The sequence below is a fragment of the Phragmites australis genome, chromosome 3 (genome assembly GCF_958298935.1).
Source record: "Phragmites australis chromosome 3, lpPhrAust1.1, whole genome shotgun sequence".
Taxonomy (NCBI): Eukaryota; Viridiplantae; Streptophyta; class Magnoliopsida; order Poales; family Poaceae; genus Phragmites; species Phragmites australis.
Window position 1 is genome coordinate 5,179,131 of NC_084923.1, and position 20,541 is coordinate 5,199,671.

Sequence of the window (20,541 nt, forward strand, 5' to 3'; positions counted from 1 at the left end):
ATGCAAAAAGATGAAAATAAACAAAGAGGACTTTTACAGTACATTTAAATGAGTGCATGCCGTCTATTTTCTTCATTCGGTGGTTTAGATTAGCCCAATGATACTCTATCGTCCATCAGTATTATAGGTATCATTAAAGAGTACCATGGGTATCATAAGGGTATGATTGGAAAAAAAATCATGATAAACTTGTAAATTATATGTTTAATTAGGGAAGATCAAAATGTTAGTTTATTTTTTGGATAAGCTTTCACTTATTATGTTCATTTCATTTATTAGGGTTTTCAGCCTTCGTCGTTCGGTCGATGATGGATGGCGAAGGTCCAAAGTCCGGTCAGTCAATGACGTAATTACCCCTAAGGGTATCAAGATAATTACAATAATACATACTAAATGGACGGTTAGATCACAATACTGATACTCTCCATCATCTAAATTACCCCTAAGGGTATCAAGATAATTACAATAATACATACTAAAATGAACGGTTGAATCTCAATAATGATACTCTCTATCATCTAGTATCATGGTGTACTGTAAAGGTTCTCTAAACAAATCACAAAACCCTCCAACCGTTGAAAAAAACGACATCCTCGTCAGTTTTTTAAGAGAATTTATTGACTCTTATTGTTAATTCAAACGCACAGATTCTACCGGGGCCTCTGGATATTAGACATGCACATATTCTCGTTGGTGGAGACAGGGATATAGTCTTAGACTTCCAAACGGTGGAAACGCACTGGTCGCCGATGTAGCAGCCCCGTTCCCCGTGTGATCCGCGGGAATTTGTAGATCCAATCCACGCAGCACGGTTGCTCTCGGTACTAGTGCTAGTGTGGTGCCCAGGAGCAAAAGGATCTCAAGAAATGGGTTGGATTTGATGCCTGGCACTGACTACACCAGCCACCAACCTAAAGACGAGCAGACATGTCCCGTCTTTCTCCCTCCCTCCTTTCACCAGCACCATAATTGAGACGTTCACTCTGGCCAGTGTCCACATCCGCCGTGCGAGACCATCTGACCGGCGAGACGAGCAGCTGTGCTGGTGCCGGGGCCGAGCTTCTGGCATCAGCTGAACGAAATGAAAGATCTATGGTAGCTGGAACATGGACCAACCAAAAATAAAATAATTTCAAGATGTTGCGCATAAGAGCGGATCCACCTATGGACAGAGGAGGGCAAGCCCCCTACCCTAAACGCACAAGAGAGCCTTCAAGCTCTTCCCCTTCCCCTCAATTTTATTTGACACTGAAGAGGAAAAAGAAGAGTATGTGGAAGAAAAGTGAGCCTCTTCTATTTGTGATCTGAATCCGTTGGTTGCACACATCGCATGCGTTGTATATACCACCGCCACAGCTTGCACCAAGAGTTGAATTGCAGAGCATACTGACGACTTCCATTGCTGAATTTTGTAGAGGACGGATTCTCGATCCTGATGAATGGAGATGTACGAACAATTGTAATCCATGATCATGATCGGGCTGTACGAGATGGCTCCAGCTGTTCCGAAAGCCCACATGGCGCAAATGCCAGCCGTTCCTTTTAGCTTCAGTGCACGAACGCATCGATTCCACTTACGTCAGTCCACTACAATCTCATCAGTAAACTAAGAGTTTGCCTTGTACAATTGCAAACAAAAATGTTTGTCTTGTACAACGATCAGTGAGCACTCACTTTTGCCAAATCCAGATCTTTTAAGCTAATAAACAAAAACTGGAAGAAAAAAGGAACGTGCCGAAATGAGCTCAATTCACACGATATAGTAGCATGGTACCTTTTCTTTTTCTTAAAGGGGTTTACATGATTTTTGCTGCACCAAAGACTGCTGAAACCTGAAAGTCAGCTCCGATATTCATTTACTATGTGAATTTTGGAGTTTCAACTGAGCGGAAAACCGTGGGCGGCGTTGATCAAGAGCACATGGCATTTTGATCCGAACAATCTACTCCATTATTGTACATACATATCATTGCAATTTGCAAAGCAAACATCCTTTTCGGGGATTCCTCGATCTGTTCCATGGTCTAAGCTCAAAAACCGTTTGATTTGAGTGCAAATGGCTGCTCCATTCTGGCTCCTGCTTTGAAAATGTCAGCCATGTGCTTTGCAACAAGCACGGTTTCAGATGAATTCAGAGCCCAGAAGTTGCAGTCATCCGGTCAATCGAAACCAAGAAGAGAAGCAGCTTCCATGTAATCTCACCAAGAGTTGTTTTGTTCTGGACGAAGTCTTTGTAAGCTCACCAAGACTATTTATTTCGTTCATTTTTATTGTAATGTTACTTGATGTATGTGTCCAAATATTTTGCGACCGAATCGGAGCCGAATCCTCTACAGTAACAATCAATTAATGTAAGGATCATTACGTAAACAGTACTTCCTTTGATTGCAAATGTAGACCGTTTTAGCCTCCTCATCTATTCTCTAAATATAAATCATTCTCGGACTTCTATACATTTTTTTCTCTTTTGTTCCTGCCTTGCTTTTGTTTAATAAATGTTATCACTCTCACAAATGAATGAATTATTTTTTCTAATGTAAAATAAATGAAGGGCAACAAGATCATTTGATCTAATTTTTTAATCTTATACATAAGTCTAAAACGATCTACATTTGTAACTGGAGGGAGTCCAATGTGACATTTGCTACGTTAACCCGCGTTAATTAACTACATGTTACTGTTACACCAGTATTTCGATTTACGGATGACCAGTACTGTATCACCTGCGCTGTAGCGTCCACTTGGTAGAGTTGCCTCCGGATCCGATAGCTACGGAGGGTCCTCATGCGGAGGACTGTTAATCCTCTTCATTGACCACTCTACTGTGATCCTAATAAAGAAGACTGTTATTAAATTTCAAGTTATATTTTATATATTTAAATTTTCTTTGTCCAGCCACTCGAATTTGAGTCAGTTTCCGATACAATGCTGTGTCAGGTAACACTGCCCCACTTCCGACTGCAAGATGCAAATATATAACGCAGGCACACGAGTCTGAACTTTTATCAGATGACACGGCCCCTCCCCTAACCCCTGCAGCGTCTGCTGCTGCTCCATCACAACGACGCCAGGCAAAAGCCAAAACCAAATATCCGATCATCCCAAGCGCGCAAGCGCAGAGCCGAGAGCGCGGCATGGCCACTTCATGCAGGGAGTTCACTGGCCTCCGGCGGGCCACGGCTGCCGCGAGGACGGTGCCGGCTCGCCGGGGCGCGAACGAGCTGTGCCTCGCGCGGTTCCACCACCCGCTGCAGCAGGGGAGGAGCAGGAGGCAGCGGCGGGGCGTGAAGGTGGTGGCGGCCATCAGTGAGGAGCTGCCGATGCTGGCGGCTTCCGGGCAGGGCGCCGGCGCGAACAAGCGGCCGGAGAAGGTGGCCGTGCGGGCTGCGCTGACGGTGCGGCGGAAGCAGAAGGAGGACCTCAAGGAGGCGGTGGCAGGCCACCTCGACGCGATCTGGGACATGGTCGGCCGGGGCGTCGCGCTCGAGCTCATCAGCACCAAGATCCACCCCAGTAAGCAGAGCAGCCTCGCCCCTTGATCCTCTTCTGCTTCGCCGTGCTGCCCTCCATTTTCCTGGGACCAGTACTCCTCCTCGTTGACTTGCTCACAATCATCAACCTTTCGAGCTGTTAGATTTTTGCCTTTCTTTCGATCGTAGATAGAGCTATTGGGAGCTGGATATGCAAAGTTCTTGCCTTTTTGGGCTGCTCCTCTTGTTCTTGACCGTCTTAATTGGTAGGTGGCACCGGCATCAGGAAGATGCTAATTAGATGCACATGATCATCAGATCTCCAATAGTGGAGTTATGATAAGCCCGTGTGTGCGTTTTCTCTGCATTTGTTTATTCCATTGTTCGCACTTCATTTTCCAATAACATTTTTTTATCCCAAAAAAAAAGGAAGAAGAACTAAACAATTGGAGCTGCTTTAACTTTTTAACCACCGGAATCTTTCACAAGACTGTAAATTCTAACATTTTGCAAGAAGAAAAGGAAAGAATTGGAGCAGACTTTTAACAGAACTTCCTATATTTTTAAAATCCAAACCGTCATCCATCCACCAGAATCTTCAGAGCACTGCAGCCTCCCTTTAGCAGTAGTCCTAATCACTGCGGAATATTTCAAGCTCAAAATGGATCAGTACTGCAACAAACATGTTTGCCCCGTCTCTCCATTCGCACCATGCGATCGCCAAAGCTTTTGCAGTCGCTTTCCATGTCTCCTTATTTGACTTCTCCTAAGATTGTTCTAACTTTTCCTGCTCGTGCGACGTGAATCATTGACAGGGACGAAGAAGCCAATGCAGAGCGGCCAGGCATCGATCAGGGACTGGTGCCGGAAGAGAGGTGTCAAGGGAGACCACGTCGTGTACACCGCAGAGTTCATGGTGGATTCAGATTTTGGCGAGCCGGGCGCGATCACTGTGGCCAACCGGCACCACCGGGAGTTCTTCCTGGAGAGCATCGTTGTTGAGGGCGGGCTGCCATGCGGGCCGGTGCACTTTGCCTGCAACTCCTGGGTGCAGTCCACCATGGAACTGCCGGCCAAGAGGGTGTTCTTCAGCAACAAGGTAGTAAGCATTTCCTTTTCGTGGTTCAAGAAAAACGTGCTTTGAGCTTTTTGAAAGCCACCATGTGGGCGATTATATTAGTAGACATGGACTTTCTACTACTGGATTATCATCATAGGTATGTGCCTACTACATCAATCATGTACCTGATCGCATTTTTTCGTTACCAAGCTGGTTGCACATCTTTGTCTTTGATGTTGATGGCGAAAGGAGGCCATTAACTACAAAACGAGGAGCCCGGTCTAAAGGCATGATTAATTGATATGTCATTGTCTGTGAGCTGTTTAGATGACCAATTTTTTAGTAGGCATCAGTAGAACATATCTGTAGTCTATTCCAGAAAAACCCTTGGCACTAAGACACCGATTAACTGAGCAAGGGACATCAGTGCCTTACATTTGATCATGTGTATTTTAATTAATTCTAAATTTTACAAGCACTATCAAATATGATACCCTGCCGATTTCTTACAATTTACTAGATAATAAGTCAAGAACGATTTTTTTAATAAAAATATAAGTCAAGAACCATTGAAAATCTATAACTATATGTAGTGGCAGCATTTAGTCTGATTCAGATTATAATCCCCATATATTACCTTTAAGCCTCAAACGGTTACCTTTTCTATTTTATGAGTACAATAATATACGAAGCATTGATTTATCTATTGGGAATTTGTGGCATCAAATTTCTGATAATACCTGGATACTCTCATGCAGCCATATTTACCATCTGAAACACCACCCGGGCTTAGAGAACTAAGGGAGAAGGAGCTGACGGACCTGAGAGGAGATGGCACAGGAGTACGAAAGTTATCTGATCGAATATATGATTACACGACATACAATGATTTGGGAAATCCAGATCGGGGAAAAGAGTTCATCAGGCCGATCCTTGGAGGCGAGAAGATCCCTTACCCAAGGCGATGCCGGACTGGTCGTCCACCAACTGATACTAGTAAGTTCTGTTATGTTTGCAAAATTCTTGGCAGATAATGGAAATTGGAATTTGGCCAAAGGCAACAAAGTGCATGTGATTTTCCAACTATAGCCACCACGAAATATGTAATGGAAGTTGGAATTTGGCCAAAGGCAACAAAGTGCATGTGATTTTCCAACTATAGCCACCACGAAATATGTGCATGCTCAATTTTTTACTTTGATCCAAGGTCAGGTCACTTTCAAATTTGACAGCTTGACCCAGCAGCCATCATCACCACGTGGTTTGTTGCCTTGACGGTGTCCAAATTTGAATAGAAAAACATATAGCTTCTAAATTTTGTCTGACACGAGCAGGACCTGAAAGTTAGATCTGGTCATATGCATGCAAAATCTATTCCACACGCTCAATGGAAAGAAAATAGTTGAGTTGGCATATTGAAGCAGAGAAGAACAATTCAATAGGCTCAGATCAGGATCATGGCAGTTCTTCTGGGTCAAGAGTCTTGACAAGTACTGAATGTTGCCATTAGTTAGGTTGGAAGTACATGACCAAATGTCAGTAGCAACAAGGAACACCAACGAACTGTATGTACCACGTTTTTGTTTTAATCTTTAGGTATGCTGATGCCACGGCTCTTGGATTCTTTGGCCTTCCTTTTCCACTTCTGAGGCAAAATGGCTCTTGGATTCTTATCGTGGTATTGACTACGAAGTCTACAAGAAAGTATGGAGTATTCATCGTTGTTTATCTCTTTTGATTTTGCATTTTCCTTTGCATTACACTAAGTTTCCAGTTTGTAATTGTGTCAACACTCATGTGTCTAACACTTTCCTATAAGCAAGGTCTATGTATATGCCAGAGGAAAGCGAAACTGATTTGTATAAGTTGGTGTTAGCCCTAGAATTTATTAGACTTTCTGTAGCATTTATCTCAGAAGGGTTTTTTTCTGAATTCTTTTCAACTGATGCTACATGGTATATTATGACATTTAAGACCAGCAGTCAAACAAATCACTACAAATTGGCCACTCTGAATTTTTAAGACAAAACGTTTCTGTATTTCACCTCATTTAGACAGAGTAGAACTAATGTTGTGCATTTACTTGTTGTATAGACATGCTGGCCGAGAGCAGAGTAGAGAAACCGCATCGGATATATGTACCTCGGGATGAGGCATTTGAGGAGCTGAAGCAGGGTGCCTTCTCATCAGGAAGGCTCCGGGCAGTACTTCACACCCTTATCCCATCGCTGATTGCAACCATTTCAGCTGAGACCCACAGCTTCCAAGGCTTCCACCACGTTGATAATCTCTATAAGGAGGGCCTTAGGTTGAAGTTGGGTCTCCAGGAGCACCTGTTCCAGAAGATACCCCTTGTTCAGAAGATTCAGGAATCGAGTGAGGGGATGCTTCGGTACGATACGCCTAGCATCCTTTCCAGTAAGTAAAGTTCATTAGGTTTTGGCTTTAAGCTAGTGTGTCAACGCCAGATGTTCTTCAGATTCAAGTGCCCTAGTGCCCAGATAATTGCTGCTTTAATGCTCATACTCCAATTCTGCAGGGGACAAGTTTGCATGGCTCCGTGATGATGAGTTTGCTCGGCAGACTGTGGCAGGAATAAACCCAGTTAGCATCTCGAGACTCACGGTAATGAACTAAAAACATGATTTTTTGCTCTATCAACAGAAGTAATATATTGCTAATTTTGTTCAATAACAGTAATCCATAGCCTTCTTTTTCATTAGTACTTTACTGAGGCAGTTATTTGGAAATAGGTTTTCCCACCAGTGAGTAAGCTGGATCCTGCAATCTATGGCCCACCAGAATCATCGATCACGGAAGCGCACATAGCTGGTCAGCTCAATGGACTCACAGTACAAAAGGTACCATCATACGATGAAGTCTACATTTATGTTCAGTTATGTACTGATGATTTTTCTTCTGCTGATTCTGATCACACGTCATTGGTGAAGGCAATGGACGAGGCAAAGTTGTTCATATTGGACTACCATGATGTCTACCTGCCGTTCTTGGATCGGATCAATGCGATAGAGGGACGGAAAGCATATGCAACCCGGACAATCTTGTTTCTGACCCAAGCTGGCACATTGAAACCAATTGCTATTGAACTTTGTCTTCCTCCAAGCCAGCCAGGCGAGCCTCGGCCAAGCAAGGTCCTCACTCCTCCCTGTGATGCTACCTCCAACTGGCTCTGGATGCTTGCCAAAGCTCATGTCAGCTCCAATGACGCTGGTGTTCATCAGCTCGTAAATCACTGGTATGGATTCCAGAATGAACATACATTTCAGTACATTGCCACTGTCCACTCAAGCAATTTCTGAACAATATGGATCCTGAAATGATTATCAGTATTCTCTGACAAACTCTTTCAGGCTGAGAACACATGCTATGATGGAGCCATTCATCTTGGCGGCGCATCGGCGAATGAGCGCAATGCACCCAATCTTCAAGCTCTTGCACCCCCACATGCGGTACACGCTGGAGATCAATGCGCTTGCACGGCAGAGCCTGATCAGCGCGGACGGCGTGATCGAGTCCTGCTTCACCCCTGGCCCTGTCTCAGGCGAGATCAGCGCTGCCTACTACCGCAACCACTGGCGGTTCGACCTCGAGAGCCTCCCTGCCGACCTTATCCGCAGGCATGCCATTGCCTCCTCCATTAGGAGCTACCACTGCTTGATTTTGCAGATCATAAAGCTTTGCACTATCATGGTCGCTGACATCCTCTCGCTTCGTCGCCCTTTTCAGGGGAGTGGCTGTGGAGGACGCAACGCAGCCTCACGGCATCAGGCTCCTCATCGAGGACTACCCTTACGCAAACGACGGGCTTCTGCTGTGGTCGGCCATTCGCAACTGGGTCGAGTCCTACGTGCAGCTCTACTACCCGGACGCCGTCACGGTCCAGTCCGACGACGAACTCCAAGGGTGGTACCACGAGACGGTCCATGTCGGCCACGCCGACCTCCGGCACGCCCCCTGGTGGCCACAGCTCTCCACGCTGGAGGACCTCACCGCCATCCTGACCACGCTCATCTGGCTCGCGTCGGCGCAGCACGCGGCGCTCAACTTCGGGCAGTACCCACTGGGCGGCTACGTCCCGAGCCGCCCGCCGCTGATGCGGCGGCTGCTGCCGGACCCGGAGCGCGACGCGGCCGAGCACGCGGCGTTCCTGGCCGACCCGCACCGGTTCTTCCTCAACGCGATGCCAGGGGTCCTGGAGGCCACCAAGTTCATGGCGGTGGTGGACACGCTGTCGACGCACTCGCCCGACGAGGAGTACCTCGGCGAGGGGCGCGACGAGGGCGCCGCGCCGTGGACGGGCGACGCGGACGCCGTCGCGGCGCACCGCATGTTCGCGGCCGACGTGCGCCGCGCCGAGGAGACCATCGAGCGGCGCAACGCCGACCAGAGCAGGAAGAACCGGTGCGGCGCAGGGGTGCTGCCGTACGAACTGCTGGCTCCCAGCTCGCCGCCGGGGGTCACGTGCCGCGGCGTGCCCAACAGCATCTCCATATGATGGATCGCACAAGAAGAGACCCGTTGTTTTTGTCCCCCAATTTTCTACGGGTGAATGCAAATATTGTTAATTTGAGGAAACATACTTCTTTTCGAGTAAATCTATGCGAGTTTCACTCCTGAATTAAATTGAATCTTCAAATGAGATTACAACTCGACTGATTTTCACTCCTGAATTAAATTGAATCTTCAAATGAGATTACAACTCGACTGATCACGTTACCCAGACAGAGAGAAATACACTTAAAGGGAAGCCTACAAGGAAATCCAAGAATCCAAAAAGCGCAGCTGCCAAGCTTGAAGTTGAAATTGAATGTTAGGTTAAAGTTGCACTCCAATAATGGCAGTATATTGAATTGAAGTTTGAGAATTTTTGAGCTGAAACTGAAAGTGGGGAAATAGACTGGTTACAAAAACAGTAGGGAAAAATCATTCTGTTTTTAGAGTTGAAAGTGTTTCGCGGATTCAAAACACGTGTTTGAATTTGTATTGTTATATAACTTTGAATGTAATATTGCGGGTGTGCCAGTATACAGAGTATACGAAAGACATGAGATAATATAATGATACTGTAAAGTTTATTCATTCATATCGAATTCACAAAGTACATCTTTCGATTACAAAGTTTTACTCCATAATGCACACGCTATTTGAATTATGATTTTCGACGATTGCTTCGTCTTGGTTCCCGGGGCTTCGTAAAGCTCTCCGATTAATTATGCCCGTCCTCAGCTACCTCCGATTAAGCTGCGTTGACGGTCGTTGTACCGAGGTCGTCTCCGAGCCTGCAAGGCTGCAGTCACACGCAACAAAGACCAAGAAAAGTAAGCGTTATAAATCAAAAGTGATAAAGAAAGGGATAACAGTCTAGCATGAGCTTTTTAGACTGTTTATGTATCCGAGGTCATCATCAGCCACGTAAGCCTCAGAATTATGTATGTGAGAAGAGGTGAGCTAGGAGCGCGGTATGACACGTAGCTTCGACAGGAAGCGGCAACGAGGCCACAACCGGGAGCTTCGACGTCATGCTTGACTCACTAACTTCCTCCTCGGACGTGTCCTCATCAGCCATCTTCGAAGGTAACGAGCCACAAAGGTGAATGCCACAAAGGCAAGGGTGATCACTTTTTGAGCCACACAGGCTCCTGCCGCAATGACGCATATATTTTCTGTGGTCACTATTATCGGATGGCCACATAGGCACTACGGCACAAAGGCGGGGTAATATGAAAAGGGCCAGGAAGGAAATCGAGCTCATCAGTAGGTGAATCTTGGGGAAACAATATGACCAGCTTCAAAGAAAACTTTTGACACAGCCATGATCCAGCAGCCACCATCACTGCATATCACCACTTGGTAATCATCAAGACAAAGGGCAAGCATCTAGCACCACACTAGTACCAAGACGTGCAAAAGACTGATAATCCGCAAGACGCAACAGTAGCCTTAAACATCAAGGCACCAAAGGTCAACATCACAAACGGCAAGAGGGCCTCCATGGCAACATCACAAGCAACCACAGTCTCCACAGGAATAGCATGACCAACAACAGGGTTCCCACGGCAATAGAGCTAACACATCTTTGACATCAAAGTGAAAGGGGCAGCACATATGATTTGAAAAGCTGCCCATAGGTGCATCAGAAGAGTCGGGCCACCAGCGAGGCACAACAGCGCAGCAGCGACCACATAGGGAGAAAACCAAAGGCCGCGCTCGCGTGCAAGCACAATGGCATCCACATTTGATCCATGAGCATAGCGGCGCGAAGGTCGGTCATCATAGAGAGGCAGCATCAGCGGCATGACACAGCACAGACAAAAAGAATGCAGCAACAGGGGCCTTAGTTTTATCATCACCGGCCCACGGCCAGCGCAGACATACGGCAACGCGCACGGCATGATGACCGATGATCAAAGAGCATCAGCACGAAGGTTGGCACACAGGGCGACAACAACACGCGCGCACATCGCACTGGACTGCCACTCTTGATTTGCACGCAGGGATCAGACTCGAGCCAACGGCGACACGGCACACGCACAACATGATGGCTGGCCACAAGCACATAGCATCAAAGATAGCAAAACATCGACGAAGCGGACCGAGGCCTCAATTTTAGCATCATCGGTCCACGGCAAGAAGCATGATGGCACGAAGGCCGGGCTATCCCAGAGTAGAGGGGGAGTCATGGCCAAGGCTCACCTTGGGTTGGAGACATGGCGATGACGGCGAAAAATCCACGGCGTGTCCCCGGGAGCGGAGGTGTAGCAGCAGCAGGGGTTCGGCCCTTCCTCCTCGGCACATGGTAGCTCGACCACAGGCGGCGCAGCCAAGACAACAGCGCACAGCCGGAGCAAGGGCGACGATGTTCTAAAAGAGGCGGCGAGCTGGTGCTAGGTCCCCCCCCCCCAATATATATAGGCCGGCTTCAGGAGGTAGAGGAAGAGATAAACCTTGAATCGGTTGGGATTCCCCGTAGGAGATAAGGACTAGATCCTTCCCCAAATCCACAAAATCCGGGCGAATCCCCACCAAAACAACCTCGGGAACCACTCAAACCGAGATAGAAGAGAGGAATCAGAGGGGCGGGGGGGGGGGATGAATTTGATCTCCAACCCGTTAGAAATAAGGGCGGCTGAGGATAGGAAAGGGGCGCTTGGGAGAGGCGGTTGCCTCCTGCTCGGTCTAGAAGCCGAGCCGAGCTCGTGCAGCTGGGGGAGGAGAGGGGCAACGCTCGTGGAGGTGGCGGCGCAAGCGCGTGGGAGAAGAAGAACAGGAGGCCGGGGCGAGTGGATAAGAGAGAGAGAGAGAGAGACAGAGGTGGCCGGACCAGCTTGGGTGAAGGAGAAGAGAGGGATGGACCGAGCCGGTTTGGTGCGGGAGAAGGAGGCTAGCCAACTGGGCTGGGCTGTACGACAGGGGAGAAAAGAGGGGAAAGAGGGCTGGGTCGGCCAATAGGAAAAGGGCCGCCGTGCCTCTTTTTTTTCTCTTTTTTTTATGTATATGTGTGTACACCAATGCATATATACGACAAAATGACATCATATAGAAAGCATAGATTTTTGAGATCTTATTTGGTAGAGCTCTAGCTTTGATATCCATATATGATTTAGAGTTTGTAGGATAAATATATGTTTTCAGTCCAAAATAAGAAACAATGTGTCTCAACCAATGACCCTCAATCTTTTCATAGTTCTAGCTTTAAGTACTTTTAGAGCTAGGGATGACAAGCTTCAAAAACTCTTAGAGCTGGAGCTCTGCCAAACAAACATTCCTAAAAATTTAGGTGTGAGGCAAAGGATTCTGGAACTTTGTGTTCAAAGTATTGTCAAGATATGTTCGAGTTGAAAGATGAAATTGGTCGTTGAAATCACTTTTTTGGATGAGGAAGTAGTTCAGGTGAAAGAAGGGGGAAGTTGCCCAGGAGCCTGACAACTTCTCTCCTTGTTAAACTACTCTTCTCTTCTCTGTTAAAAGGCAGACAACCATGTATCTTGTGGCCTCCAATCTAATGCCGCCATCGCCATGAAGACGTTACAGTGTTTCGAGACCCCCGCGTCGGAGCTCTATGACTGGAGCCATCTCTCGGACCTGCTGCTCAGCGAGGTTCTCAGTCTACTCGTGCCACGCCTCTGATTGCTTGCGGCCTTCTCCAGCACCTGCCGCTGGTGGTGCCGCTTCCTCGCTGCCTCGGCCTCCATCCTCCTCCTCTTGCGCATCTCACCTCTCCACCTTGTCAGTGCCTATATTCAAAAGGATGGCAACCTGATAGCAGCAGCAACACGGGAACTGGACTCTGCATCGGCAACAAGCGAAGAGGGTATCTGCACCAAGGCCAACACAAAATACCTTGGCGCGTGTTGGGCTATGTGAGGATTGGGTCCCAGGAAGACATGTAACAAAGGGGTGAATATTTAGACATGCGTGTGTAGTTTGAGGACTTGGAGAGGAAGAAGGTGTTTCTAGTTTGGGAGACAGTGGTGTGTTTGCATAATCATATAATTTGTAGCCACTATTAGTGTGTTTGCATAATCATATATTGTGGGTTGCTAACAGCTTGGTATCAGAGCTAACTTGGATCCACCTCACGATCATCGTACTCAGTTTCAATTGCGCTAGTAAGGCATGGCTTCGGCGAGGGGGAAAGAACTGAGTGGAGTGGCAGCCACAGCGTTGGACGATAAGTGGAGCACCAGGATGGATCAAATGAGTAGAGTGATGGGTGAGATGCAATGCAGCAAATTACGACGTCATATGCGGTTACGGATGCATGACAGTTGGACGTTGAGATGAAGGTGACCGAAGTTTAAGCCTCGGTCTCGAATCTAAGAATCAAGATTAACGAGTTGCTGCTAAAGTCCTCAAGCTTGTCGGTGGACAGGAAGCTTTGCGAGACGCCATTTCCCGCCCACTTGGGAACATCATCCGTTGTGAAGGTGTCTAGGCCAGATGGCCTCTGCTCGACGTATGATTGTGAGGAACCATCCAAATAATATTCTAATTAATTATCAAGTCGATTATTTACCTAATAACGACTGTAATGATTAATTAGAATATCATACAGGTAGTTCCGGCATGTATTTTATGCCCAAGATCGAAACACACATTTCTTCAACATAGATCATCATAATAAAGCTTAAAAAAGAACAAGTGATTAAAATGGTATTACAAGTCATTAAGTCCTTACATTCCCATACACATATACAAGACACTACGTAGCGGAAAATATAATCTATAGACAACAAAATGTGGATGGAACCATTGCCCTAAGGCAGCACCCGAAAAACTCGCCACTCATATAATTTGCACTACTCATGCCTGCCAACTACATCGACGAGTGTGAAGTAGTCAGACACTAGCTCTTCCTCGCCTGTAGAACTTGAAAGAGAAGCGCGAGTATGGAGGTGCTCGTAAGACTTAATCCATAAAAGGATACATATACATAACCTGACTTTAAGGATTATGCATTCAGATGATTAGCAAAGAACGACTATAAAGTTAAGTAGATTCACATACAAAAGCAATTTTTGACATAAATATATAAACATCTGCACATAACCACTTATACCATTCTACCTTGTAATCAGCGACATAAACATATATGTAACTGAAACCATCATAAATATTTATAAGAATAGAACCATATCAACTACATCCCAACATCCTATACCATAGCATCTCACATTCATGGTCACCTAAAAATGAGGTTTTCCAATATTCTACAGCATATTTGGTATATTCTGAAAACCAAAATTTTCAAACACCAAAAAAAACCAAATGCCTAGCCCTACCTCCCCTCCTCTCCTCCCGTGGTTATCTCAGTTGCCACTAAGAAAATAACAATTAATAATATATGAGTCGTTCTGATAAATAGGATGCCACTTAAGGTAATTTGTGGCGAAAAAAAAAACAATGCCCCCTCGCCCGCCCCCGCGGCTTCCTCGTGCTCGTCGACGCCCTCACCGGCGCCGAGCGCCTCGTCCTCACGCTCCCCTCGGCCCCAACCCCCTACCACTACGCTACCCTCACCTCCACCCACCTCCTCCTCTTCGTCTCCAAGCACGCCTTCTTCTCCCTCCCGTTCCCGATCCCAGACCCCGTCCCTGAGTGGACGCGCCACCGCCTCCCTCGCGCGGCCTCCTTCGTCGCGTCCGTGGTCGAGTTCCGCGGCCGCGTGCTCGGCGTCACCGACCGCGCGCAGCTGCTGGAGTTCCACCTCGACGCCGCCCCGGACGAGGCGGTCCAGATGCTGCCCACGACCAGCCTCCCCGACGCCGCCACGTTCGAGAGCTGGCAGTTCGGGCCCCGCCTGGTGGCCGCCGGGGAGCGGCTGCTTCTGTTGCTGCTCATGATGGACCCGGATGGGGATGGGCGCGGCGATACGAGGGTGCCGGGGTGGGTGTGGAAGGTGGGCGTGCACGCGCTCGACATGGAGCGGGGGATGCGGTGGGAAGAGACGGACAGCATCGGGGAGTACAGCTTGTTCGTGGACTCCGCTGGGAGGAGCGCCGTGGCGTGCGCGGACGGCGTAGGCTGCGGCGTGGAGGTGGAGGGCGGCGGGATCTACTTCGCCGAGAAGTGGGGTCGTTCAGCATCGGAGGTGTGTTACTGGTATTCGCACCGGCCGGGGTGGCAGGCCCAGGCATCCAACTCGGGAGAGTGGCTGCACATCTCCGACTGCGGCTAGCCGTTGCACATATGGGTTTACCCCAGACTCTTCGGGCTCTAAATAGCATCTTGATTGGACGATCAAATCGATCTTATCGTTTCCAGCGGGGGGGGGGGGGGGGGCTCAATTTTACATAAACCGAGCTAAATGCTTTGTGTTACAATAAAAACAAAAATATTAAACATGTTAATATTAAACATAAATTCAAATTATAGAGATATAGTTAAGTGAGTTTCACCGAACGAATACGTCTGAAGCGATACCTTAATTTGATTTCAAATAAAATAAAAAAATAATTATTCACTAATTTCTCTTCTATTTTTATTTATTTTTATTATTAAAAATTAGTTTCATATCTGTTAGCCGTAACGAGACTTAAGATATGAATAGTAAAAATAAGTAAATTATTAGAATTTCAAGAGTTCTTATTAGAGGGATAGAGGGAAGAGAGTAGAGAAAGAAGTGACATAAAAATCAACTCATATTTTATATAGTAAAGATTAATTACTTCAATTGTGTTTCTTGATTGTTGAAAGAAAATGAAATGCAAATACGGCGATGTGCCAATGTCCTGGTCATATGTAAAACTGTTTTGAAACCACATGTATAGAATTGACCCGTTGACTGCTTATCAGGACTCGGGAAGAAAAAAAACATGACTACATGAGATGCAAAATTGCTGGACTTCTGTCAAAACCATCCTGGCATACATAAGCTCCAGCTCTGCAGCATGAAAACATAAGATCGTACTGTGCAAGAATGCAGCAATTACCTTGTACTGGAAGGCATGGCCAACACCGCAAGTGTGTAACAGGAAGATCATGGTGGTGTTTACATTATTACTGTGAATGAAGAAAAAATTACAAACAAATAAATACAGCCGTGTTTTGTTTCGAAATCCCAATCCAAAAACATACACAACTCGACACAAAAGGACAGAACAGAAGAACACCGTATAGCTCCATTTCATTGTATAAACGACAGCCAAGGGGCGAGTTGTTTGATGTGCATCTACATCTCTCTTTACAGTGCAAGTAATTATCTAAGTCAAGCCAGGTAGTGGCAATAACCCCATAGCATTGCTTACTCTCATAAAAAGAAAAACCAAGTAAAGAGCAATGAGGCCAACTCCAAGTATCTTGTTAGGCCGCATGTCACCTCGCATCAGCATAACAAGAGCCCAGATCAATCCAGCAACAAGAAAGCTCATCGTGTAAATAAGAGAGCGGTCTAGCGGAAGAACATACGAATTGGGTGCTGTTGACCAAGCTCCAAGCAGCATTGATATTCCCAAACCAGCAAGTGTATTGAACATAGGTCCGGCATAACATCCTGACATAGCAATCTGCACGCTGTCTCCACCATTCATCGCCAAAGCAACATTTGACATTAAGTCACCCATCGAATTCCCCCATGCTAACACCGTTAACCCAAGAATTGAAGGATTGATTCCCAATATCACACCTAAAGCAACTAAAAGTGCAACCAGTTCATTCGCAATGATGTAGAACCAAACAATGCTCATCACAAACCCTCCGAAAACCCATGGGAACAAAAATCTCCGTGGAGGGCGCTCATTGCTGGTGAACAGGAAAGCTACAGCAGCAATGGCAATCCCCAAAATGCCAGCTATCACAAATGCTGCTATGCTAGCCTTGGTGGTTACTCCATCCTGACTGCTCCACAGAAACGCCAAAAGAACAGGAGCCAAGCAAGAACTTGCAACAGCGTATTCTTTCGACCAGCGGTCTTCCTCGACTATCGGAATAGTCAACCTTCTTGGTATCGTCAAGGGCAGCTCCATAAACAAAAAGAGCTTGGAGATATTGAGTGTGGAGGTATCCGCTTCTCCTTCACTCCAACCCCACAATGGCCTGGAGTTGTCAGGGGAACCAACTCTACTCCCATGATTTGAGTAGATGGCCACATGAGAAGCCCACATCCACTGAGGCAAAAAGGTGTTTATTTGGGCCACCTCACCATCTACATCCTCCTCAAGAAGTGAACTATACACTGACTCGTCCTCCTCTGTTCCTTGTTCAAAGATACTTCCCCTCACAGGTAGCAATGGTGAGACCACATCAAACTTCAGCCTCCGCGCATGCTTCCTCAGGACCTCATTTGCAGCCACCACAAATGCGTAGACCGCATAGATGGACACAAACATCATAGCTCCCCAAATAGTCACCTTCCCAATGATCAATATAATAGACAATGCAACCAGAGTCAAGATAAAGAACCCAACATCCCTCACAAAGCACCTCCTATCAATCTGCACATTCTTCTCCGCGACACATAACGATACTGCCCCTACCACGACACAGGTCACAAATACAGCTCCGCCCAACACGCTGTTCAGCCCCACATCACCAGCACCACTCCCCATGAATGATGCAATGCTCGCAAACACGTCAGGAGCACCATTACCAAAGGGGAGCAGTGTCACACCAGCCACAGTCGGTGGGAGCCGCAGCAGGGCTGACATCTTCTCGAGGCTGCAGCAGAAGTAGTCGGCGGCCGTGTTGCCCAGCACATAGAACAGCGCTGCCAGGCACACGCCGAGCACAGCATAGCCCAGCACCCTGAACCTCTCACATGTACAGTAGAAGAAACCTAGGTAGTTCACGAACCCGCCGGAGCTGCACTGCAGGTGGGCCCAGAGGAACTCGCACTCCGTCCCGAACCCCTCGTGCCTTGCGATGCCGGCGCACGAGACCGAAGGGTCCTCCAGTTGCTCGCCGTTCTGACTAACGACCTCCGAAAGGTTCGAGCCTCCCGGTGCGGGGCCCGCAGGATCGGCACCGGAGAGGAATCTACGGTACACCGGGCGCGAACTGGAGCCCAGAAGCCGTGGAGCACGCGCCGAGTCCCCGTCTGAGCGGCTGTACAGGAGGAGTAGGAACAGTACCAGGGATGCGGCGGCGAGGGGCCGAACCCGGCGCGTAGGCCGCGGCTGCGGCGCGATCATCTCCGACGCGGTCACCGGCGGGGGTTCCCGTCGATGCGCATGCCGAATTCGCGACTGGATTTGGGGGATCTGGCGGGTAGGGTGGTGTTTCGGGGGGTCGCGGTCGGGGTTAGGGTTTGCCGCGGAGGTGGGGCGTGGTTTGGGAATCGGGAGTCGACGACGAGAGGAAGGAGACGACGGGTTCGCCTTGCCGGGTTGGACGCCGCGCGAAGGAACGGTAGTTGTTACGTGGGCTGGGCTATGGAAATGAGGGTTTGACTTTGACTGGTCCGATGTGCTTGTGATACCTAGTAATGGGCCTGACCGTTTCGGATAGAGCTTCACAGCTTTTTTTAGAAATACAGAAGGGAAACTTTCTGTGAAATTGATGAGAATCGGCGTAGAAAAATTGGCGAGAATCGGCGTAGAGCTTCACAGCTTGAAGTGTTTATCGGCAAAGCTAGTGCCGGATGTTTGATATATTGAACGTTGTAATTGCTTATCGCAACATCGAAAATTAACGCCTATAATATTTAAAATCAACGTCTGTAATATAAAAAAAATACAAAAAAAAACACACAGATTTTAAAAAAAAATATCCATTTGAGTTAATTCTTATATTTCGATATGCAACATACGAAAATAACTTCTGCAACAAAATTCCATAACGTCTGAAACATTCAATTTAAATATATGAAATATTAGAGATGCGAAAATATATGAATTAATTCAAATAGATAATTTTTCGGGTCCGAATCTATACACAAGAGATTTCGAGATGCAATATTCTTGAAGAACTTCTGCAACAAATATTCATAACGTTTGAAACATTAAATTTGAACGTCTGAAACAATAAATATATATAAAAATTAAATCGAATGGATAATTTTTTCGGATCCGGATCTATACACAAGAGATTCCCGAGATGCAACATACGGAAATAACTACGGTAACAAATTTTCATAACGTCTAAAACATTAAATTTGAATGTCTAAAATATTAGAGATGTGAAAATATTTTTGAACCAACCTAATAATATTGTGGACTGAACGGACCATCTGTCTAATACATCAGACATGTGAAGGAGAGCATTTCTGGGTGTTTATCCGCTTTTCCCTGTTTTTCTGGGGCTTGGTCATTTGCCATCTTCCCCTGTTCTTCAGAGAAAATTTTCATTTCAATGTTAAGAAAGGCTACAGACTACTCTGGTTCTCACAGTGATTGGAGAGTTTCTAAGGTGTATGCAGCGATCAGTTGTGGAATCATGTCATACTCTGTTCTTTTTTCTCCTTTTTGTGAGATGGTACCTTTGATTTACACTTGAGAGGATACATAATACAATACTTGCTTGATTCTAAGAGAAACATTGAACTCTTTCTTAGGAGACATAATCAAAGTTATTTCAGATCAATCTCTATCATATAAAGTATAAGTTGGTTTACACGTCACTTCTTCCTTCTACTCTCCTTTTATCTAATAAAATCTCTTAAAATTTAAATAGTTTATTCATTTTTATCGTCCACTATCGTCCTCCAACTACTTATCTCGTTACCGACTACGGATATATGACTCATTTTACTAATAAAAATAAATAAAAAATTAGAAGAGAAATTAGTAGATAAATTTTTTTTTCATATCCCATCTGAAATCAAATTATGATATCGCTCTCGACGTATTCATTCGGCGATGCTCCCCTAACACATCTACATACATATACATTTATAGTACCATATCCAATATTTATATTTTTATTGCAACATACATATACTTAGCTAGTGTTGTTAATTTTCAGTGATTGTTCCCGAAGAAAAATAATCGGTGACCGTCCTTGTTAACATAAATCTGTCATGCAACTGGGCAACTTGCACAGCCTAATCTACAAATGCAGCTCGATCTTAGATATGCGCATCAGTGGTTGCTTTCTCTTCTTGTCAGGAAAAGAACACTTGTGATCAATGATCACTGCTTCAAGAACACTTGTGATCAATGATCACTGCTTCCTGCGAACAATTAATCAAAACATGGCATATTTCGGAACATTCCAACAACATTCGGTATTTTTTTTCTTTACAAAAACATTGCTGCTGAGTACATCCGTGACCAAGGCAGCACTCAAACACTAGACAACAGCTAAGTGGCGAAACTGTCCGATGCGACCGACGCATTAGCTCACGCTTTTGTGCATAATCTAGAGATCAAAACCTCACAGCTGATGCATGTCATCATTCTCTCTCTTTTTTTTCCTTTTAACAATTTTTTCTGGGATTTTTTTTTTTATTTTTTTTGCAAATTGGAGGCAGGTCATCCTGAGAAGCGAATATGCCAGGAACACTATGCGCAGGAATGATCTATGCAGGATAGGATGGATAGCTACACATATATT

General features: G+C 46.2%; 3 protein-coding genes and 1 long non-coding RNA gene across 4 annotated transcripts; 2 read left to right on the plus strand and 2 right to left on the minus strand.

Annotated features, from left to right (window-relative positions):
• The first annotated feature begins 2,972 nt into the window (after positions 1–2,972).
• On the plus strand, positions 2,973–9,262 carry LOC133911728 (probable lipoxygenase 6). The gene is made up of 9 exons (XM_062354100.1): positions 2,973–3,513; positions 4,286–4,569; positions 5,289–5,526; positions 6,625–6,948; positions 7,070–7,155; positions 7,284–7,391; positions 7,482–7,786; positions 7,902–8,168; positions 8,278–9,262. The coding sequence occupies exons 1-9, from the start codon at positions 3,135–3,137 to the stop codon at positions 9,044–9,046; spliced, it is 2,760 nt and encodes a 919-aa protein (XP_062210084.1). The 5' UTR covers positions 2,973–3,134; the 3' UTR covers positions 9,047–9,262.
• LOC133911730 (uncharacterized) lies at positions 3,826–5,293 on the minus strand. The gene is made up of 2 exons (XR_009908696.1): positions 4,716–5,293; positions 3,826–4,536 (listed from the first exon to the last, which is right to left on the minus strand). It is a non-coding gene; the product is annotated as an uncharacterized LOC133911730 (long non-coding RNA).
• A 3,305-nt stretch (positions 9,263–12,567) lies between the features above and the next one.
• LOC133910451 (uncharacterized) lies at positions 12,568–15,229 on the plus strand. The gene is made up of 2 exons (XM_062352847.1): positions 12,568–12,655; positions 14,430–15,229. The coding sequence occupies exons 1-2, from the start codon at positions 12,568–12,570 to the stop codon at positions 15,227–15,229; spliced, it is 888 nt and encodes a 295-aa protein (XP_062208831.1).
• A 920-nt stretch (positions 15,230–16,149) lies between these two features.
• On the minus strand, positions 16,150–18,437 carry LOC133911731 (cation/calcium exchanger 4-like). Its single transcript, XM_062354105.1, has one exon. It carries the CDS (start codon positions 18,177–18,179, stop codon positions 16,254–16,256), a length of 1,926 nt encoding a protein of 641 aa, XP_062210089.1. The 5' UTR covers positions 18,180–18,437; the 3' UTR covers positions 16,150–16,253.
• Between the last annotated feature and the right edge of the window lie 2,104 nt (positions 18,438–20,541).